This window comes from Gallinula chloropus (assembly GCF_964237585.1).
Source record: "Gallinula chloropus genome assembly, chromosome: 3".
NCBI classification, from domain to species: Eukaryota; Metazoa; Chordata; class Aves; order Gruiformes; family Rallidae; genus Gallinula; species Gallinula chloropus.
The window spans coordinates 46,572,417-46,594,023 of NC_140087.1; the positions used below are offsets into that span (position 1 = coordinate 46,572,417).

Genomic DNA, 21,607 nt, shown 5'->3' on the forward strand with positions numbered 1-21,607 from the left:
TTGCAGAATCAGTACAGAACAGAGAGCATTTCCCAGTGGAGTGAACTTTCAAACATCAGAACTTACATAAAACTTCTATGGATCATGTGCTAGTTTTAAAACTGGATTAATTTCAGTCCTCAACTCAGAAAAGCAGGAAAAATCATGGGGGAGGGTGATGGTGTTCAAAAATTAAAACATGCTTCAGGAAAACAAGAGAGTGACATTTTACAAGTTTAGAAAACCCTCTTTCTCCAGGTGAAACATTGCATTTACTTCATTACAAAAGGACTATCATAAGGACTGGACGAGTAAGATAACAGGAAAACGGAAAAGGGAAAACGGAAAAGGGGAAGGGGAAAAGGGAAAACGGAAAACGGAAAAGGGAAAACGGAAAAGGGAAAACGGAAAAGGGGAAGGGGAAAAGGGGAAGGGGAAAAGGGGAAGGGGAAAAGGGGAAGGGGAAAAGGGGAAGGGGAAAAGGGGAAGGGGAAAAGGGGAAGGGGAAAAGGGGAAGGGGAAAAGGGGAAGGGGAAAAGGGGAAGGGGAAAAGGGGAAGGGGAAAAGGGGAAGGGGGGAAGGGGAAAAGGGGAAGGGGAAAAGGGGAAGGGGAAAAGGGGAAGGGGAAAAGGGGAAAGGGAAAAGGGGAAGGGGAAAAGGGGAAGGGGAAAAAAGGGAAATCAAAATATTTGTTTAGCCTAAACAACAGAAGAAGCTAGGATTAGTTTTAAATCATCCTACTGGGCAAAGTGAAGTGACCTACTGCAACTGACCTACAAAGGAGATTACTTTCTTGATGGCAAGACTTTTGAAACCTTGAAAAATATTTAAAATGTTAAAAGAGTAAATATAAAAATAACTGGCTTCGTACATAGTGTTGCTATAATATCCCAAACCTGATACCTAAATGTAGTGCAACATTACAGTTTTATCCAAGATATTACAGTCTCTCTTGCTCACAGGCAAGTGTCGATGCATATACATGTACATGTGCACGCACACAAGCTATCAAAGGCTTTCACGAAGTTTACACAGCCCAATTGATTGGACTCAAAACACAAAGCACTGCAAATAACAGAAGTCATTGACTGCAGTTCCGAAGGACGTACACAGGCAAGTCAAATGAGAAATCACAATTCAAGATCAACGATAGACATGGGAATTTGTAGGAGCTACTTCAAACATTAGCTGAAGTTCTGCTGCCTGTTCAAATCTTGGCACTTCTATTCAAAATACTGATTTTTGCCAATGCCTTGGGCACTCTGGAACTGTAGTCTTTTACCAGGAACCAACTCTATAGATTTTATAAATTTATTTAACAGGAATGGAATGGCGAACAATGTCATCCAGTGCACGATGACTTCTTTCAAATGAATTCATGATCTTGAATTTCTCCTGATTAAATGAATCACCCTAATTAATGCAAATAAGTGCAACATCATGAATCTCTTTCAGAACATTATGAATATAGTAAGTCAGAGATGCACCAAATCATTTGTTTGAACTACCACACAAATTTTCATGTTGTGAATTAATTTTTTAGAATCAAAATGCTATCAAATTCAAGTCTAATAAGAGCAAAGGAAGGCAATCTAATGTTTCTGTTATTTAAGAACATTTCTGAGCACAACACAAGGGAAAAGATGCCAGAAAGAATACCAAAACCCCATGAAGATCTGTGCAACATTTATTCATTAACAACCACTGCTGAAGCTTCATTTTTCTTTTATATCCCTGAACTTTCTTTTCTCTATTTCCTGTCCATACTAGTGAACTTCCATTTCAATGAAACAATTCATTACAGTCAAAACCAAAACGATGTCTCAATTATCTTTGCTACAGAAACTCCAACTAGCTCCTTGTGTACCACCTAACCAGTTCCAGAGATAGAGATATGCATCAGAAATCTGCATTCCATTTCACTGTAGAGAAGTATATCAAGATTTTGCAAAATAACTGAAGCAACACAATGTATTACTGTTCTCCAAAAGTAATTACACTGCCAAAGCCCTCATTTGCTACATAGCAGTGGATGTAACTGTATGTTTTGCCAACTCTCTGTATATACAAAGACAAGCTACAATGCTCTGAAAAGCAGTTTGATAGCAATTTAAGCACACCCAAGATGTGAAAAGTTTGTAAAACACGTTAAAAAAAAAAAACCTGGACCAAATTATCCTACTGTTATTTCTATAATTGATACCAATCTGCATCTTACAGGATCTCAAGTAACCATGCCTCTAAATCCCTCTTGATTATCAAAAGGAATTTTCTGGGTTTACATAAGAGATACCAGCCTTTGCCATCCTTCATAAATTGAAGTGCCCTCATGAAAGCAGTTCTTTTTTACTTCCTCTCCATTCTACCTGCTTCAGACCCATATTCCTCCAGGGGTGATGATCTTTCACATTTCCATAGTCACTTCTTCAATACTGGTTCTTCAAACAACACTGGTATCTATCTCAAATAGTTTTTTCCTTCTGTTGCAATTATTCCACTTAACACAGCAAAACCCAGCAATTGCACCCATCGCAGATAGCGCTCTGCTAGACTAAATGAACTGTATGGTAAATCTCTATTCCTTTAACAATCTGAGTAGACCTCTTTGTACCTTCTTGACTTTTATATTCACCCTATTCTAGTGCCAGTATTTCAGAGGAAGTCTCACCAATGTTTTCTACCGTGGCGACAACACTGTCCTATTATACTGGAAATAATTTTTTCAGGGTTTCCAAGGGTCTTATTTGCCTTTTCAGAGCTATATGATACTGGTGACACAATCATCCTACTTTTCGTCCTACATTTCAATATAGCATCTGAGTTCAAAAAAACCCCAAGTATCAAACTTCAGTCTGAATGGCTTGCCCTACAGAAGGACAGGAAATGAAGTGTAATTAGAAAGGACAAACAAAAGGAAACACAGTTTCTAAATACACAGAGCAATTCTCTACTTCTAAGCAGCAATATGTCAAATATTTACATTAATAAAGTTATTAAGTCATTAGAATGTCATTGGCGTTAGTTATTTTATCTTCAGCGGGAAGGACATGAAATGGGCATTCAAAACAGGAAAAGCAACACTGTAGGCAATGGCACTGGTGAACCAGCAGATGAATAACCAGGTTTCTTACTGTGTTGCAGGCTTATGAAAAAAAAATTAACACCCCTCCCCCCACCCCCCAATGACAACAAAAGAGAGACATGTCCTTAAGAAGCACATCAAAGACAATGCTGATAAACTACATTATTTAAGAACTGTGGTCAGCATAACTAACTGGCCACTGAAAATTAAATGGAAGCTGGATGGACAAATCATGGCCCAAATGTCTCCAGTACTTAATCAAGTTCACATAGTAAGAATAAATAATAACTTTTTTGTTCTCTGTTTAATTTTTGTTCTTAAATCACTTACCTTGGTTGGCAAGTGGCAGCTTATAATATAGAAAATAAAAACATTTCAATATTTTAAATAGACGGATTTAGTATTTTTATTGTCTATCTGTAATCATTGAAAAGGCATGAACCAGTACATGCAGGCTCAATCCAACCGTGTCAGACATTCACTCTGCATTTCATTTAGTCTCATGACATACACCGCTCCAAAGTAACAAAGCTTGTCATATCAAAGGAAAAACTGAGAATGTCTTTATAAGAAAAGCAATTTTTTTTAGGTCCAAGCACATTATTCATGATACTTCAAAAGTCCCGTAAAATCAAGATATTCAGAATAATCTTTCAACCCCAAAATAATTTTTAGAAAATCTTTGTTATTCACAAGTGATCTTTTCCATCTTCCTGACTTGAAACTTTGTAAATGTTTATTCTCTGCTTTTCCTATACCAACCATGTCCTGCATTTGCCTCACTCTGCTAAACTGTCTATAGGTACAACTGCGATGTACAGCTGGAACAAGGTCCACCCACAATCTGAGTGGATGAAAGCCTGGGACACTGACCTATCTTGAGGTTACACATCTACTTAGCCAAAATCTTCAATAAGATTTATTAACTTATGATCTGCAGCTCATTAATGCAGTAAATCTTTCAAAAAACAGAAGAAAAAAAGTTTGTATATAATGAGAACATGATACCCACATACTCTACAAATCAAAACACATTTGCCTCTCCCTTTTCCTAATGATTTGCACAGCCAAACTGTTAAAATTTTGATATAGGACTTTATGGAAGTAAAATAATATTTGTTCATCATCTTCATGATTATTTTTCCATTATGATACTACAAAGCACACCTCTCTGAATTAACATCTCTTAATTCAAGATATGTTATCAATCAACTTCTATTTTTAACCTTCTCTGGTAAGTTTTTTCCATCTTCATCTGTCTTCATCTCTTCTTACACAAATTCTTGCAATAACCACACTGCTTATCACAGAAGCACAGAACAGCAGGGCTTGGAAAGGACCTCTGGAGCTCATCTAGTCCAACCCCCATTGCCAAAGCAGGATCACCTAGACCAGGCTGCACAGGATTGCATCCAGGCAGGTTTTGAACATCTCCAGAGATGGGGACTCCTCAACCTCTGTAGGGAGCCTGTTTCAGTGCTCTGCCACCCTCACAGTAAAGAAGTTCCTCCTCATGTTTAAGTTGAACTTCCAATATTTGAGTTTATGCCTCTTGTCCTGTCACTGGGCACCACTAAAATTAGACTGATCCCACCTTCCTGACACCCACCCCTAAAGTATTTACAAGCATTGATAAGATCCCCCCTCAGTCTTCTCTAAGCTAAAAAGTCCCAAGTCCCACAGCCTCTCTTCATTAGAGAGATATTCTAGTCCCCAATCATCTTTGTAGCCCTTGTCCTTGAATCGGGCAGCCCAGCAATGTACACAATATTGCAGAAAAGGCCTCACCAGTACACAGTAGAGGGGGAGGATAACATCCCTCAACCTGCTGGTCACAATTGAGTTCTTGATACACCCCACGATGTCCAGATCTTGCTGGATGGCAGCACAGCCTTCTGGCCTGTCAGCCACTCCTCCCAGTTTTGTACCATCAGCAAACTCGCTGAGGGTACACTCTATCCCTTCATCCAAGTTGTTGACAAACACATTTAACAGGGCCGTATCCAAGACTGACCCTTGAGGAACACCACTTGTCACAGGCCTCCAACTAGATTCTGTGCCACTGATCACAATCCTCTGGCCTCTGTCATTCAGGCAATTTTCAATCCACTCCACTATCCACTCATCTAACCCACACTTCCTGAGCTTGCCTATGAGGATGCTGTGGGAGACAATGTCAAAAGCCTTGCTGAAGTCAAGGTAGACAACATCCACTGTTCTCCCTTCGTTTACCCATCCATCCAGTCATGCCCTCGTAGAAGTCTATCAGGTTAGTCATACATGACTTCCCTTTGGTGAATCCATGCTGACTGCTTCTGATAACCTTCTCTTATTCCATGTTTTGAGATGAATCCTCTCAATGAGTTTCTCCAACATCTTTCCAGGGATGCAGGTGAGGCTAACTGGCCTGTAGTTTCCTGGGTCATCGTTCTTGCCCTTTCTGAGGAGCGGAGTGACATTGGCATTCGGTAACTCCACCTTCTGTGCATCCTCTGTCACCATGACATGTGCCTCATTCAACGGTGGGCTCACATTTTTCCTTGTTTTTCTTTGCTGGCCCCCAGCACAGGCTAGCTGACTTTCCCAGTCTCAAAAAGCGTCCAAAAGAGCTCTTTGCTGGCCTTTTTTTGCTGCAAATTCCTTCCCAGTGTGGACGTACCTGCACTGGAGCTGGTCTCCTCAGCAAGTGAGTGTTACTCCTCTACCTACTGAACAATTTAAATTTCTTCCACTAGCATGCCTCATAATAATCTTGTAAATTAAGACTATGCCAAATAACCACTGCTTTTCCCATATAAGATGACCTTTTAATTCAGCAAAGTAATAAAAGGCATCTTTCTTGTAATTTCAACATAAATCAAAGTGAGTTTTAATACACCATTGCAAAAGAGATTCTTAAAAATGCCGTATGATTACAGAAGAAGTCTCAGTCTTCTAAAATCAAACCCTATTGTTAGTAAAATGTGACACCTGGAAAGCTCAATTATGTTCTTAAATTATGAATACATTCTTTTGCTGCTTACAAAATTATATAAATGGAAAAATATCCAGACTTTTAATAATCTTGAAAACGGCAAAAAGCACAAAAGAGCTGGATGCTTCAAAAGGCATGAAAATGAAAAGAGGGGAATATGGTAGTTACAGATTCATGCAAAGCAGCAAAGTGAAAGGCAGTTTTGTCAAATTCTGCCACAGGATGTGCCCATGCTGCATGACAATAATTTACTCAAATCAGTAACTTCAGAGAAACTATTCAAAGATACTAATCTAAATACAGTAACATACTCAGTTTATCAAGACTGCACAGTAGCCAAAGTACAACCATGATAAAGCACACTTCCTCTAGAATAGATGCCTAGATACTGAAACCAATGTATTTGCATGGCAGGCACACAAAGTTACTTTAAGCTCTTGATATATTCCAGAAAATTTGCTTATTTATAAAGTGTGCTAATTTACAGGATCATAATTCAGAAGCAGTTTGCCATAGCAAGTAGAAGTGTGGTGTGCTTCGTTACTGTTACCAGATTAATTCTGCTCCAGTGTGTGAGCCCGTTCTGTTCCCAACACGTTTCAAGTTATAGTTTATCCATCACAATGATATCAGAAAGACTCCCAAGATTTCAATATGAAATCCGCTTAACATCTAGCTTGTGTGCATATTCTGAGTCACATATAAAGAACAGGCACTTTCCTTTCCTAAAGCTTTCACCAGCTGATTAAATTATACAGCTTCTGAGGCAAGCAACACAAGTGACTTCTCCTGGTGGCATCTCACTTGAGAACTTAAATTGTAAATGTAAAAACTTGAAGTCCTTGGACTTTGGAAAAAATGCAAAAGGTATTATCCACCATTTTTTCACTAGCTGACTTTGTACCACACACTAAATGTATACACCTTCTTCCTGAGTTTTAATATAGGTACTTGCTTTGGGCTATAAAACATAACCAGCCTTTTCCTCAGTGCTGTTGCATAACTTACAGGAAGTATATGCTGTGCAAACCTATGCTGCAAATGTAACGTTGCAAGGAAGCTCCTGCTCCATTTCCAATACACTAGTATTAGTGCACATAGAAAGGCAGCAAAGCTTAAAATACCTTCACAATGTAACACATCTGTCTGGCAGAGAAGTTTTGATAATGCAATAAAGGCCTAAGAAAAAGAAAATACTAGGGTTTCTTTGCTGCTGAACACTTACTGGTGCACTTACTTAGTGCTCTCTCTTATTGGAAGAAAAAAGAAGACCATCAAAAATTAAATTCTACCTCTGTGTCAAGAAATCCAGTTGTACTCAGTGGTCTTTTTTCTTCCAGCACTACTGTAGCAGAATTTATAGCCCAATCTTTTACTAAATCTTTCTGGTTCTCGTTGATAACAGGCCTATTATAATCCTGGCTGTCATCCACTCCAAATACCTGAAAACGAAACAAACCATTACATACATTAACCCAATACCATCCTGATACAATATTCAATGTTAATGGATGGATGGTGGCATGCTGGAGAGTGAGTTAAATAGGTTTTGTTGTATTATGCTTATCTGTCATCTTAGTGAAATCTACAAATTAAATAGAAGAAATATCTACAGCAATTAAAAAAAAAATAGCAGAAGTCTTATGCCAACAGTGTGAAAATTCAAGGAACTGCTAGTTGGAATGGTCAGATATGAAAAAATGACACTTTGATGAAAGAAACAAAAGGTGAAGGCAAAAATCATTACAAAATCCATTTTACAGTCCATTTCCCCATTAAGGAAAAACCAGTAACTGGAACCACCAATGTTATAAATTTTTGCTATTATCTAGTAAAAACAAAAGATACAAATGCTTACGTGAGCTACTAATCCGCTTATTGAATTATATCTCTAATGCAAACAAATTTTCAGTTTTCCATTTGTTAGGGACTTAGTAGAAGTTGCAAGTCCACCAGGTCTCACAAACCATGTAGACTCATTGCATTCAAGATGTGACTTCCTGTAGTTGTTCTACTACACTGTTTCCTACTGATGCTTATATTAATCCCTTTCACTTATGACAGAGTAATTTCCACATGACATTCTAAAACTATTGCTTGAAGAAAGATGCCAGGAAACTGTTATTACCAAGGCAATTTAGTAATAAGGACTTCAGCAGCAGAGCCAGTATATTGTCTGTCAAATTTCTCAGGAGTCATAGATACTAAGGAATATCAATTGCTTTCAGAATTGATGCATACTTCAAAGATATTTTAGGTCATAGCTTGCAAAAATGTAATTTATAAAATCAATAAATCTCTGCCTAAGAAATAAATTCACTGCTCTACTACTTGGACCTTAAATAACCCCAACAAAAAACCAAACCAAAACATAAGAATAAAAATGCAACCCTCCACCCCCCCCAATTACTGGCCTACTAAAAATGTTAATATCAAAACCGTTTTTGTCTTAAAGACAAAGAAAAGGAAAGAAGGAAGTGACCTTTGCAGATATGATTCTCCTGAAAAAAAATCTAGTGCAAAAGAGAAAAATATATAGAATTGTTTTTCCCCCGATCTGACTGGAAATTCAGTTTTGCACAGCAAAGCCAGTGGACTGTTACTAAAATTCTGACCAAGGTTAGTGTATTTAAAATGGATTCACCACTAGATGGCCACAAACCATAATGGTTTTGGTTGAGAAGTATGCGAAAGATATTAGGCACTTTGTCGTTGGACTCCTGCTTACGTTCTTCTAAATGTCTGGAAAGACGTTGGTATTTGTAGAACTCAGGAACTTTTTTTTCAAATGCATTGCATTTGTATTTTGCTTTCACTTGAAAAGCTTGCTTTCTGCAATTTAAAATTCAGGCAATGCTCTCCAATTTTCAATTAATACATAATTCATGTATAGATAGACTTACGCACCAGTAGCTTAAGAGTATTTAATAAATATTTTTTTCCTTGAAAAAGTATGACAAGTTAAATTTTATTTTTATTAATACACTTTTGATTTGTACAGTTGTAGCAATTTCTGAAGCTATAAATCAGTTATCCACCGGCCACCTTTCTTTGAATATATCACTACTCTGCAGCCACTTTTTTCCTTGTTTAACATAGTTCCACTGATTAGAAAGTTTCATATGTTCTTTTAAATGAAATAAAATTCTGATTTTATTGCATAAGCACCTGAGGGAAAATAAGTTCAACACTGCCATATCTAATCAGGACTACAGGAGTAAATTGCTGCCTGTAAATTGCTTCATATTATCTGGTGGCGTATTCATTTACCATGTCAAGTATCTTCTTCACTTGTTTCACAAACAGCACCTAAGGTTTCTTTCTTTTTTTCAGTCTTACCTTCGGTAGCACTGAACTCTTACTTAAGCAAATTTTGTTATCCTTCTATTACTGAAACTACCATAAAACCAAATTTGAATATTACCTTTTTTTTTCATGTGAAATGTAATACAGGCAGAAATAAGCCCCAAGTAATAGATCTACCTCCTAATGCTCCCTCTGTATATTCAGTGGGCGTATCAAAGGCCAGAAAAGGAAAATTATTTGGGGACGCTATTACTAGAAAGAAAGGGAAAGGATTTTCTCCAATAAATGCATACATTTGCACTACACAGTCATTCCACGTCTAGGAGCACTGGTATGCGCATACACCTGCCCCTTTACAACCGTAAAGCTCTTCTTCTCAGCAAGTGTCATTATCCCAAAAGACTAAATTTCACATCTGGGATACATAAAACTCCTTTGAAACAATGTCATAAATATGTAATTAAGACTTTAAACATGAAAGCCATGCACAAGAAAACAAATCTTGTTTAGTATTTGACAAATTTAGGCCATCACTTATACAGCTGTCATACATCTGCAGAAAAAGAATACTGTCAGGATTCACTGATCCTCTTACACTATTCTCTAAGTAATGAGAATACACCCTCAAGAGAAACAGCCATGGAATAACCCAAAGATTTCTGCTGGAAATTGTCTCTTGTCCATTTAGAAAAATGCAGTATGTACTTTATGGCTTATTATAACATGTGACTGACCAGATAAGAGATCTGTATCTTACTAAAAAGGTTGAATGAAATTCTGCAAGGCTTACAATTCTTCAGATGTTTCTGTTCCTTAAATATCTTCATGACTTCAAAGTCATTTAAGGGAAGTCTAGGGGTTAACTTAACTAAACAAAAAAAATCTGGAGGATATGCTGATGACACTCTCACTCATCTGTTTTATGACAAGAGCAAAGTCTTTTTCTGTAAAGCTTGTCTTTCTCAGAACCAGCAGCTACACCTTTACATAGAAGTAACTACTGTATGCATTTCAATTAGCTGCTTTGGGGAAGAAAGAGATGGTTCCAGATTCCCTGACGTTGTGAGCTGCATGAAAACTGAGAAGAATGCCTTTTTTTGTTTAGTTTTGATAAAGGAGGTAAAGGGATTCTGTGCATTTCTTTATGACTGCAAGAACTTCCCAAACCATCTCAAATCACACGTATCCAGCGTGCAGCTGCCAATGAAAGAAAGGACATCTTTTACTGTAAATCAGGCAAATCAAGACATGGAATGACAACAACATTGCTGTACAATGTCAAGCCCCTTTTATGAAATGCAATCAACATAATTTTATTCAACCTGCAACCCAGTTGACCTCTTCAGCAAATGTATTAACAAGCTATATTTGGACTGCATCCACTTTTGGTCACCCCAGTACATGAGAGACACTGTCTAACTGGAGGGCACTCAACAGGGGCCACCAAGATGGTCAAGGCGGGAGCACGTTCGCTGTGGGGATAGCCAGGGTTTGATCATTTTTGAGAAAGGAAGGCTTTGGGGGTGCCTAACAGCAAGCCCCAGTACCTATGGGGAGCTTATGAAGATGATATCCAGGCTTTTCATAATCATGCATGGCATGAAAATAAGGGATAACTCATGTTAGTTGAAACAAGAGAGGTTCAGACAGGATATTAAAAAAAAAAAAAGCCCACCCCCAAAAAAAAAAAGTTTTTTCACTCTGAGGACAGACAAGCAAGGTTACCTGGTCTCTGTCCCTGTAGGTGTGAGCAACCCAACGAATAACATCCTGGGGAATCTGTCTCAGCTTATGATCCTATGATCCTTAAAAACAGTGATCCTAGATAGTAACTTAGCATCTTAGGTCAGACTTCTAGCTCAAAGAGTCAGTCTTGCAAAAGCCCAAAGAGAAATCCATCATTTCTCAGTTGCAGAACTGACAGCACTGTGGCTGTCACATAATGAAATCTCCTAAATCTGCAGAGAAAAAGGCAATTCATTCAACTTTTCAATTGAATGGTAACCTCTCCAAAGATCAACCTGTGATAATCCGTTTACATTCTGTGGTTCCACAAGGAAAACAAACTACATAAACCAGTCATTTAAAAAATATTAATCCTGTAACAAATAAAAAGTAACAAAACCTATGTGACACATGCAAGATGCAATCATTGCAGTAAGTACTGACATATTTTGGAAGTTGCTGGACCAAATCTGAGCATGTGCTTTGTCCTCTTCTGCAAGGGCTAATTTTGGAGAAAGCAGAGTAATCTGTTTTGGCAGACCACATGCATTTCCTTGTGAAAACAGCTCATGACTCAGAGCACACCTGCTTGTCACAATAGCTCGAAAAGCTTTAGCACAAGCTAGCTTTAGCGACTGGGAACTGGTCTTGTTCACTCTCCCCTTATTCCCTGCCCCCTAAAAGATGCATTAATAACTTTTGTATCACAACTGAAGTATACCAGACATCAGTATAATTAACTTCAGGATTAATTATCAAAGGTGATGATTATTTAAAACCTAAGAAGCTATTTTTCTTTATTGATATATGTGAGACCTTCTAGAAATTAAAATGAAAACTGGTCTAAAAATTAATGGCAGCAGAAGCCATTTTTATGAATCAAAAGGAAGAAAATGGGTTTGCTAAAACACTCCCAACCAACCGCAACCCCTCACTTGATGTTTTCCTTATGTGCTTTTATAAACTTAAAAGTTTCTGAGTAAAAAAAAGTTTTTCTACTTGTATCTCATTTACATGCCTTCCACAGTTCCTAATGTCATGATTTTATACTAACTTTCATTAATTTCAGGACATTAATTTCAAACAATTTCATGGTTTATTAAGACCATGTTGCAGTTCTACAATGCTGTAATTACTTAGTCCTTAATTTCCACAGATTTAGTTCTTCATTCAAATCATTACTGAAGATATTGGTATCAATAGAAAGGAAGGTTTTATTTGAGAATCCTAACAGATATTTTCACTCACTTTCACAGCAAATTATGCATATAAGAGCAGGGATTCTACTGTTCTGCATACATACTACACAAAGCATTATAAAGCATTTTTAGGAGCACTAAACAAACTAGGAACATAAATTTTATTTGGAATACAAAACTGAAGAATTCCATCTAGCTTTAAAATGTTGAGTTTCTAAAAATTCCCCAGTAGTCTTACCACTGTAATCTTAACATAAATGATATGCACTAATTATTAATAATATTAACAGAAAACCAACAAATAAATACTAAGGATTCTAGTTGCAATTCAGAGAGCTATAGCCCAGAACCCCATCCATTAATTATGGTGCTTAGAAACTAAAAAGCATTTGAATAATTCTCATTCTATTCATTCAGAACCTAACAACAGTTACCGTCACAATCTGGAGACATATTTGAAAGGGATGATCATTTAAATGCTATTAATTTCAGCGCAAGCAATCTATATACAAGGAGAAGAACAAACCCCAAAGACAAAAAGTATGTAAAAGGGAACTCAAAGATGAGCTGTTAAAAAAGCAAACCAAGTAAAAGCAGGGAACAGGGAAGGGACAACGGTCTGTATTGTGCAGGGTATTAAGGACAGGACCATGGCAAAGTAAAACAAGGATTAAGTGATTTAATTTGAAATAAGTTATTTGACAGTGTAAAGTGATGGGAAAGTAAATTATAATAGAAACTGTGTTTCATGACTTTTTAGAGGAAAGGAAGATGATGAGTACATTTGATTGTCAGGGAAGTAAAATAAAAGTAAATTTCAGAAACTGATACAGTCAGATCAGCAAGAGAGAAAAAAAATACAGAGGGAAGAGACATGAATTTGGAAACACAAGTAGGATTTGCACACAGTTTGGATGTACTAAGCAAGAGGTGTAAATAAACCACACTCAGAGGATGCTTGATTGATGGGAAGAGAGGATTCCAAAGAGCAGGGAAATGGAAGAGGCTTCAGATCCATATTGCAGATCATGTTGGCAACGCCGCACTTGGTGTTCAAACTGAGCTCCTCATAATTCTTCCAAAGAAGGTAGCCCAAACATTCATAACATGCAGGAAATTGGTTGTGAAAAGTCAGTTATGGATCAGATAGAAAAGACAAAAGGTAAACTTTTTCTTCTTACCTTTGAGAAAGCATAACAAGCCAATGTACAATGCTTAAGCATCACTCTCTGTTTTACTACGGCATGTGTTTAACCACGGTGCTTCTGAGAAGTTTGGTTTTAATAGTTTTTGCTTGTTCTTGGCAGTTATCCTAGCCATCCCGGGAGAACAGACTGTGTTCTGTGCAGGACACATCTCATGAATAGCCATGGATTTTCACAGAAGCTGTTTATGTCAATTTTAACTATATATTGAAGACAGTCAGATGCAAGGTGCTTTGGTATAAAAAAAGCTACATAAGCAAATTTAAAGTATCAACGTTCTAAGTCTAATAATTCCCTCTTGCCAGATGCCAGTTATGTATTTATGTACTTACATATTTTGTACCTGTTTCCTACCGAATTAGTTTTTCTTTAGAATTCCAAAATCAAAAGGAAACAAGTTTGGAGGCTATAAGACTTCTACTCTCAAAAGAAAGAACATTACAAACGTCCTCTGAACTCTTTACAAAATCTATATCTTCAGGTGATTTGATAGGCTTCGAACGTTCTACCACTTTTTCAGTATTGTATTCATACAACACGGTTGTTCTGCAACCAAGACACGGTGAGACTTAAAAGCATTCTTTTTAGAAGAAACTTCTGAAGCGATAATAAAAGCAATTAAAACAAGAGGGTGTGTAAAGACAGATGACATGAAAGTAATTTTCTACAAATAGATATATCTGTCTTGGGTCCCTAAACAGTCATTGAAACGTGCTGAGATAATTTTTTTCCTTCTAATTTATTCGTTGCCTGTTGATTCTTTTCAGGTATAATATTGCAAAAAAATTGCCAATTTGCTCCATAACATGTATGTCAACTCCATAACAAGAGGAGTTATAACAACCTGTAAAGTATCATTATGAGAAACATTGCATCCTTCCTGCTCTGCTTTCACTGTAAATACATGTTTTTCAATGAATATAGTTTTAGTAAAAGAATATATATTTCCTGATAAACCTTGCAGATCTTAAAAAAAATGTTCTGATTTGCTATATTGATCCCAGTTTTAAAATCAATCCCTGCTGTGCACTGCACACTATTTACAAATGATGAAAAACATGTGAGCTGGTCCACACTTTTCACACAACTAAACTTTCAAAATATTTGCCATAACATTGATCTTAAACTTGTCAGTCTACAATTCTTCATTTAGCAGTTATTTTATGCTTAATACAATGTCTCATGCTACCTGCAAAATTACTGATAAGACTTTAAAGTTTCCAGCTGAGAAGACAAGCAAACTTTATGGACACTTAAAACAAAAGAAAAAATAATTTAAAAGTACAGTTCTTGAAGAACACACTGGCCAATAACATAACAGGGTATGAACACACATACCCCAGCAGCAAAAAGCGGGAGGAAATTCCATTTTATTATAATTGCTTTTCAAAATAAATTCCCATTCATAGACATATTAAAAATGTCAAACCAAAACTGAAATATAAATATCATTGTGAAAAGAAAGATGTAGAAAATGAACATGGAAACCCTGTGTCTATATGACCAGAAACACAGTTTTTCATCCAAAATTATTAGTTATTCCAAATTGTTACAGGAAAAAATAATCTCTCTCAAGATTATGTCAACAGAGAAATAAACCCTGTTTCCATATGCATATATGCTGCTATAACATTCTGTATTTCCTTGTTAGCTAGGCTGATGAAAATTGAAATACACATATGCAGCTTTGATTCTGTTTCTTTCCTTCCTACACATGGGAGTTAAACTGTGCTATAGTAAATTCTCCAAAGTATTCCCATTCAGAAAAACCTGAAATTAAACAACCCTAATGTAAAGCAAAAAACAATCCCCAAGAACTCCCTGCTAAGATTTTGCACACATATGGATTTGCTTTTTATTTATTGCAATAGCCTCAAAGTATTTAATATTCTAAACACATCCAGAATTAATTGCATATTAATTTATTAAAATGTATTACTGGTAGCATTTTGAAAAGAGGAGATTCATTAACCTGACAATTTGCAGTCTTTTTATATCAACCAAAAGGAAGATGAACTGCAGAAAGATAATTTTGAATCCCCTGACGGACTTACCTTTTATGTAGCCTAGGAAGACTGCTAAGAAAACCTCCTTCTAACAGAACCAATCTGATTATTTAAAAAGATAAACCAGAGAAAATTTACAACTCAGCACAGAACAGAGCAATTGTATGTGTTAACAGAAGAACGGATTGAACATCTACAGGGCAGAACGGCTGAATGTAAAGGAAAAACACAATGTGTGAAAAGAACATTTATGTGTTAAAAGTAATACTGAAAGCATATTCTAAATCAGATCTTGATTTTGGTTTGTTTTGTACTTAGTCATTAGCTGCAACAATTATAATACTGTTCTGCTAAAAAGAGTTGTGACTTTCTGAAGCTGAGTAGTAGAGAATACTATACACCTGGTATGTTCAAGGTGGCTTTTGTAGTATGTCAGAGCAGCCTTTGTTCTTTACAAATGGATGAAATTGCTCTCAATGCTAATTTTAAGAAGAGCTCTACAATATAACAAAAGAGACAGCATTCTATTATTCAATCATACTTTCACATTATCAGTGTATTTATTTTCTGAATCTGTTTGCTTACTAATAAATTCATACCTCTCCAGGAATTTGAACACCTGGATGCAGAAATACCGTTGGCTAATTAAAGGTCTTTTAGGAAGCTATTTCTCATGTGTTCTCAATTTGTAAAGAACATTAAGACACAACCTTATGTCAATATTGCAGACAACAAGTGAAAAAAATATGAGTTTTTGAGTAATGGCACTGATTTTGCTTAGAATTAATATTTTGTAAACTAAGGATGACAAAGGACCATATGAAAACTGCTGACATCTAGTCTGGAGAAGAGGAGGCTTAGGGGAGACCTTATCACCACCTATCTATAACTACATGAAAGGAGGTTGTAGAGAGGTGGGTGATGGTCTCTTCACCCAAGTGATGGGAGACAGGACAAGGGGAAATGGGAAGAAGCTGTGCCAGGGCAGGTTCAGATTAGATATTAGAAAAAAATTTTTTACTGAAAGAGTTGTTGGGGCCTGGGACAGGCTGCCCAGGGAGGGGGCTGAGTCACCTTCCCTGGCTGTGTTTAAAAAAAGGGTAGATCAGGTACTTAGAGATATGGTTTAGCATAGGACGGGAACGATTGGACTCAATGATCTTAAAGGTCTTTTCCAACCTTGTGATTCTGTGATTCTGTGAGTAATAATGCAAGCAAGTGAACTAATGTCAGGAGAGGGAAATGCACAACATATTTCTACATCACTAATACTATCAGTACTCAGTCTCTATATATCAAAAAAAACCCAGAGAATTTGAAAGAAATAGCAATAATAGCAATCTACTAAAAATTAAAACGAGTCAAAAATCCTAGGACATGTGTTTCCCAGAAAATTACAATAATCAAGATGAAGTTTGTATAAATGGTTTTGTGTCATTTGTGAAATGACACTGTGTAAGCATGAATTTTGTGATGACAATTCTGACCAGTTGATTGACTAAGGAGAGAAAGGCAGTTACAGTGGTAACAGCTGAAGATTGCAACAGTATGCAAATTATAACCACTCTCTCTACAATGGGAACTCTGACAACTCTTTCCATTCAGAAATGTAACATTAAATTCAATTAAGTAAAAACAAATAGAAAGACCCCTAGGGCATACCCTTTTTCCTTCTCTGATAGCTTCATGTTTTGATGTTGGTCCTAACATATACATGTATGTCTTTTATTTTAAAATAGAAATAACTTTGAAATCTTATGATGACTGTTTCTTTGTCTCTGCTTAATAACACAGCTGGAGATTTCTCCTAATGTCTAGAAAATCTGATGGGTTTATTTATTGATTATTTAATTTTTTTTATTTTTTTTTATTCTCTAAAATGTTTGATTTTAAGAGACGTGACACACCAATTCTAAACACAAGTAACCTGTCCAAAGCTGGCTACAACACAGTGATATTTACTTCCTCTGCCAATGTAGTAAAGATTTATAAATAAAATTCAATTAACAACACAGAATAAACAATTAGTGTTCCTGAAATACTAGGTAATTACATCAGTTTCTACCATGACTGATCTAAGCATAGAAGATGAAACAGAACAATCTTTGGGGGGGCTGCAGGCATGTATAGGTCTTGCATCTGTTCCCATTTACAACTATTTGCTTACTATTTTTATGAAGTACTTTATTTCTTTGTCCTAAAATCAAATCTATTTTATCTTAATCTTGCAAATTTGCAAACAATTCAATAAATTTTCTTTTCCAATTCTGAGGGGATTTACATTTTTTTTTTTTCTTGATTACTATACCCAATCTTGGTATCTTGTCTAATTTTTACTCCATTAGCTCAGCAAATGGTATTGAAAGTTGTGTAAGACACAAGCCTCCATGCTTTTGGAATCTTTCATTGGAGGTACGTGACAGACATCCACTCCAAGAGAGTCTACACTGCAGATAAATGATTATACCCACTTCTCTCATAGGGAAAAAGATCTCACTAAAAAGCTTTTCTCTGTTACTTAAAAAATGTCTTCGTCTTTCTTTCTGATTATGTTTTTCTCACATTCTCTTTTCAAAAGCCTTGCATTAAAATCATCAATAAAAAAGGCTATGTTGTTTGTCATTCTACTCTTTTTCTATTCTAGAGATAACACTTTCTTAGAGACTGAAAGAGTAGCAAACAAAAAAAAGGATCCTTGGCAATCCAAATGAAATTTACATGTGGGATAACCAGGACAGCATCCTTTTTGGATCTTTAAATCATATCACATAAGTTACTCTTGTCCCTCAGGCTATTTCCTAGAATTTTTAGTAAAAGGCTACACTAAGCAAAAATTTCACTTTTGAAGGAAAGAACATACATAGCTCAACATTAAGGTCCTTCTCGCCTTTTTTATAAGTTATATAGAACTTTTTTTCCATTTTTCTGAGAATTATAACTTTAATTTCCTGAATACCTCCTCTGAATTCTTAACTCATAGAAGCATTATTCATCATGCCTTGATTTTTGACAAGGTAATGCCACTCTGGCATTAGTGGTTTGCTCTTACATGCTTTTCCAAAAAAAAAGATTAGTCTGCTTAAAGGAGGAAAGCTAAGGTTTACGCTTCTGAAGTGAATGAGTCACACTGAAAGTAATCCTTGGATATTTTGGCCATTCTCACTCTTTCTTCACGTAAAAGGGAGAAAAATACCCGAACCAGGAGTATTGATCCCATAGGAAATTCTTCAGGTAAACCAGACATAGAACTTGGCACTATTCTGAAGTAAATTGTTACTGACAAGCCTGCATTATTTGTGCAACTATTTTAGAAAGTTATCCCTGGTATTCGTAGTGCATTTCCACTCGAATTCAAGCAAATGCAACTCTTGAATTTCAGTTACTCTTTTAGCCCAGCAGACAATCTCAGATGATATTCAATTGAGCAGGCACTGCAGCTGCTCAGAAAAAGGATGGACTTGCCAACAAAGAAAGAGAGGTTATATCGGAATTACAGACAAAATGTATACCAATACTGCTCTTCGATAAAGCAGCACAGCAGGCAACAGGCTAACAAAAGCCCTCATCTTATTCCTCACTTAGCTACCTTCAGCAAAGTAACAGAACTCAGCATTAGCAATTTAAAATAGCAGGGAAGCAAAGCTGATCTCAGCTGGAGGAAAAAATTTTGGCTTGCATCTGGTTTTGATTTTCTTCACTGGCTGTTTTTTTGCACTTCATAAAAATAGTATCATACTTCTTTCATCTTACCAAATCAAATAAGAAGTGTGCCACAGGGCTCTTTGAACTGGGTGTAATATATACTGTTCATAATTCTTCAGTACAGGTACTAAGGAAAAAGATACAGAAGACCTCAAAGAAAAAAAATCTCTGCTTTACTTCCAAGGGAATCTTTAATTTCTAGTGGTGACACTTTTAACGTTAGCAGTAAGAAGTATTTATGATATGCAAAAGCATTTTATGCAACACTAAGAACAGCAACAAGTATTTTGCTAACATCCCTATTGCTTATATTCACCTCCTGTTCCTGAATCTCTCCTATAACAGATTTGTTTCAAAGAAAACCCTCATATCCTCAAGGGTTATTATAAGAATGTTAATACTGTGATCTTTAAAGTACATAAATGGTCTATTCCCATTATTCTTTGTGGTTTCCAAATAAATCTTGTTTCACAGCTACACTTAGCAAAAAGAGGACTTACAATTTTTCTGAGGCAATAATTGAAGATTTGTAACTTAAAAATTAAATGTACCTATTTACAGTCGATAAGTCAAAGCAGTGTTATTCTTTAATATTCACTTGCTGTCTTTGGAATGCTTTTAGTTCTCAGAAGTTCTCTGAATACTGACTCAAAGAAGTCAGAAGTCTCCTTTTCAGAATCCATAAGAGGTGGAATCATTACTTTTATGTTTTTTTAAGGGCAATTATCTTTATTTTAAATTCCTTCACCCAAATGCTCCATAAACACCTTTTATAAAATAAACCCATCTGTAATAGATTTTAAATTTCCCCACTATACCAGTCTTTTTCTACAAAATCACAAAATTCACTCTAAATGTATCAATGTAGTTGTTCATCTCTGAAAAACATTGAGCTGTATAAAATCAATCCTTAGATAATTCTGTAACAAGTAAGCAATGAATTTCCTGTTAAATTGGATAAAACATTGTCTAGATTTGGTTGCCAGCATTCTATCACAACAAATTGTTTAGAAAATACAGCAATAAAAAGATTCCATCAAGAGTCTGTTAAGTCAAATGATTAAACATAGCTTCTCCTACTCCTATCTTTCTGCTTGATCCAAAGAGTCATATGCAGTTACTTAACTGTAATTTTGCAGTATTTAATTGCAAATATGATTTGGATTGTTATTTACATTGTTACCGAGAAGAAGAAGTTACTTGGTCATCGTAAGATTCCTAAGCCTAATATTATATTCAAACCATGAAAATGACATTCTGGGGAAATGAAAGCTTTGCTTTCTTACACATTTACAGTATCTTTCTATATGATCATTTACATGGAAACAATTTACGTAATGAAAACTACAAAGACTATAGGGTTTGAGGAACAGGTCAGTATTCCCCAGGGACATAAAAATACCCATTGAATTCTAATGCCTAGTATTCTTACAGTCCTTAAATCTTTTGAAAACACATTAAGACTACTAACATGAACAGCATTATCAAACAGAAATAACTTTCAGCCAAATGCCTGCTATTACTTTTATGACATTCCATATTTCATCATGATAAGCTACCTTAAAAACTTGTATTATTGCAGCAGCTTTAATAAGCAGAACTGAAGTGGTAGACTTCAGATGTGTGGTTGCCCACACATCACATACCACTTTAACATCAGTATACATTTTATGTTTCTCACCTTGTCAATCATTTTACGGGCTTCCATTTCTTCAGAATTGGGATTTTCCAACTCGATAGTGTAAGTACCTTTGTCACTCTGGTCATCCTCATTGTCCTTTTCAGTAGCAGCAGAAATATGTTGGCTTTTCAACCTTTTGTCTATCTCCTGGTTCTGACTAGGCCTATGGCCAAGACTTCCTGAACTCCTTAACAATGCAGTTTGTAAGACAGGTAATGTAGCAGAGGGTTCTTCTGATTTTTGTTTTAGAAGTTTTGCATGAACACCATGTACTGCTCTGTGATGCAATGAGCTAGCTTGCACAGATGAAGGGACTGCTTTCTCTCCTGATGTAGGTTTCACTCTTTCAGCTCGCACGGGAGGTGTTGGAGATGGAGAATCTGGACACAGGGCTCCTACATTCTGAGAAAAAGAGTAAGAACGTCTCTTTCGAGGATGGTCTTCATCAAAAAACTCAATCATAAAGGCAGTCTGACTCAAACTGGCTTGCTCTTGCTGCTTTTCAGTGGAATGGACTTTCTGGTGTGACTTTTTCAGCTCTGTATGATGGTGCCGCAAGTGTTCTTCAAGTGCTGCCCTCTTACTGTAATGCCGGTGTGCACCAGCATTTTCTGAATCACTTTGTGTACCATCATCATGCTTATTCCCTACAAGCAAAGCAAAAAAATATATAGCAAAATTAAACAAACAAGCAAAAACCCCACGTCAACACAAATGAAACAAACTGGCAGACTAAGAAAGGAAGAAT

General features: G+C 36.2%; 1 protein-coding gene across 1 annotated transcript in view; it reads right to left on the reverse strand.

The window, feature by feature from the left end:
• The window catches only part of CEP170 (centrosomal protein 170), a gene marked incomplete at its 5' end in the record, with an annotated part of 73,235 nt that overhangs the window by 26,199 nt on the left and 25,429 nt on the right, over nucleotides 1-21,607 (reverse strand). The window contains 3 exons of the mRNA XM_084261979.1: nucleotides 7,328-7,477; nucleotides 20,860-21,173; nucleotides 21,342-21,506. Of these exons, the coding sequence (XP_084118105.1) occupies nucleotides 7,328-7,477; nucleotides 20,860-21,173; nucleotides 21,342-21,506 (629 nt within the window). The remainder of the gene's footprint in view (nucleotides 1-7,327; nucleotides 7,478-20,859; nucleotides 21,174-21,341; nucleotides 21,507-21,607) is intronic.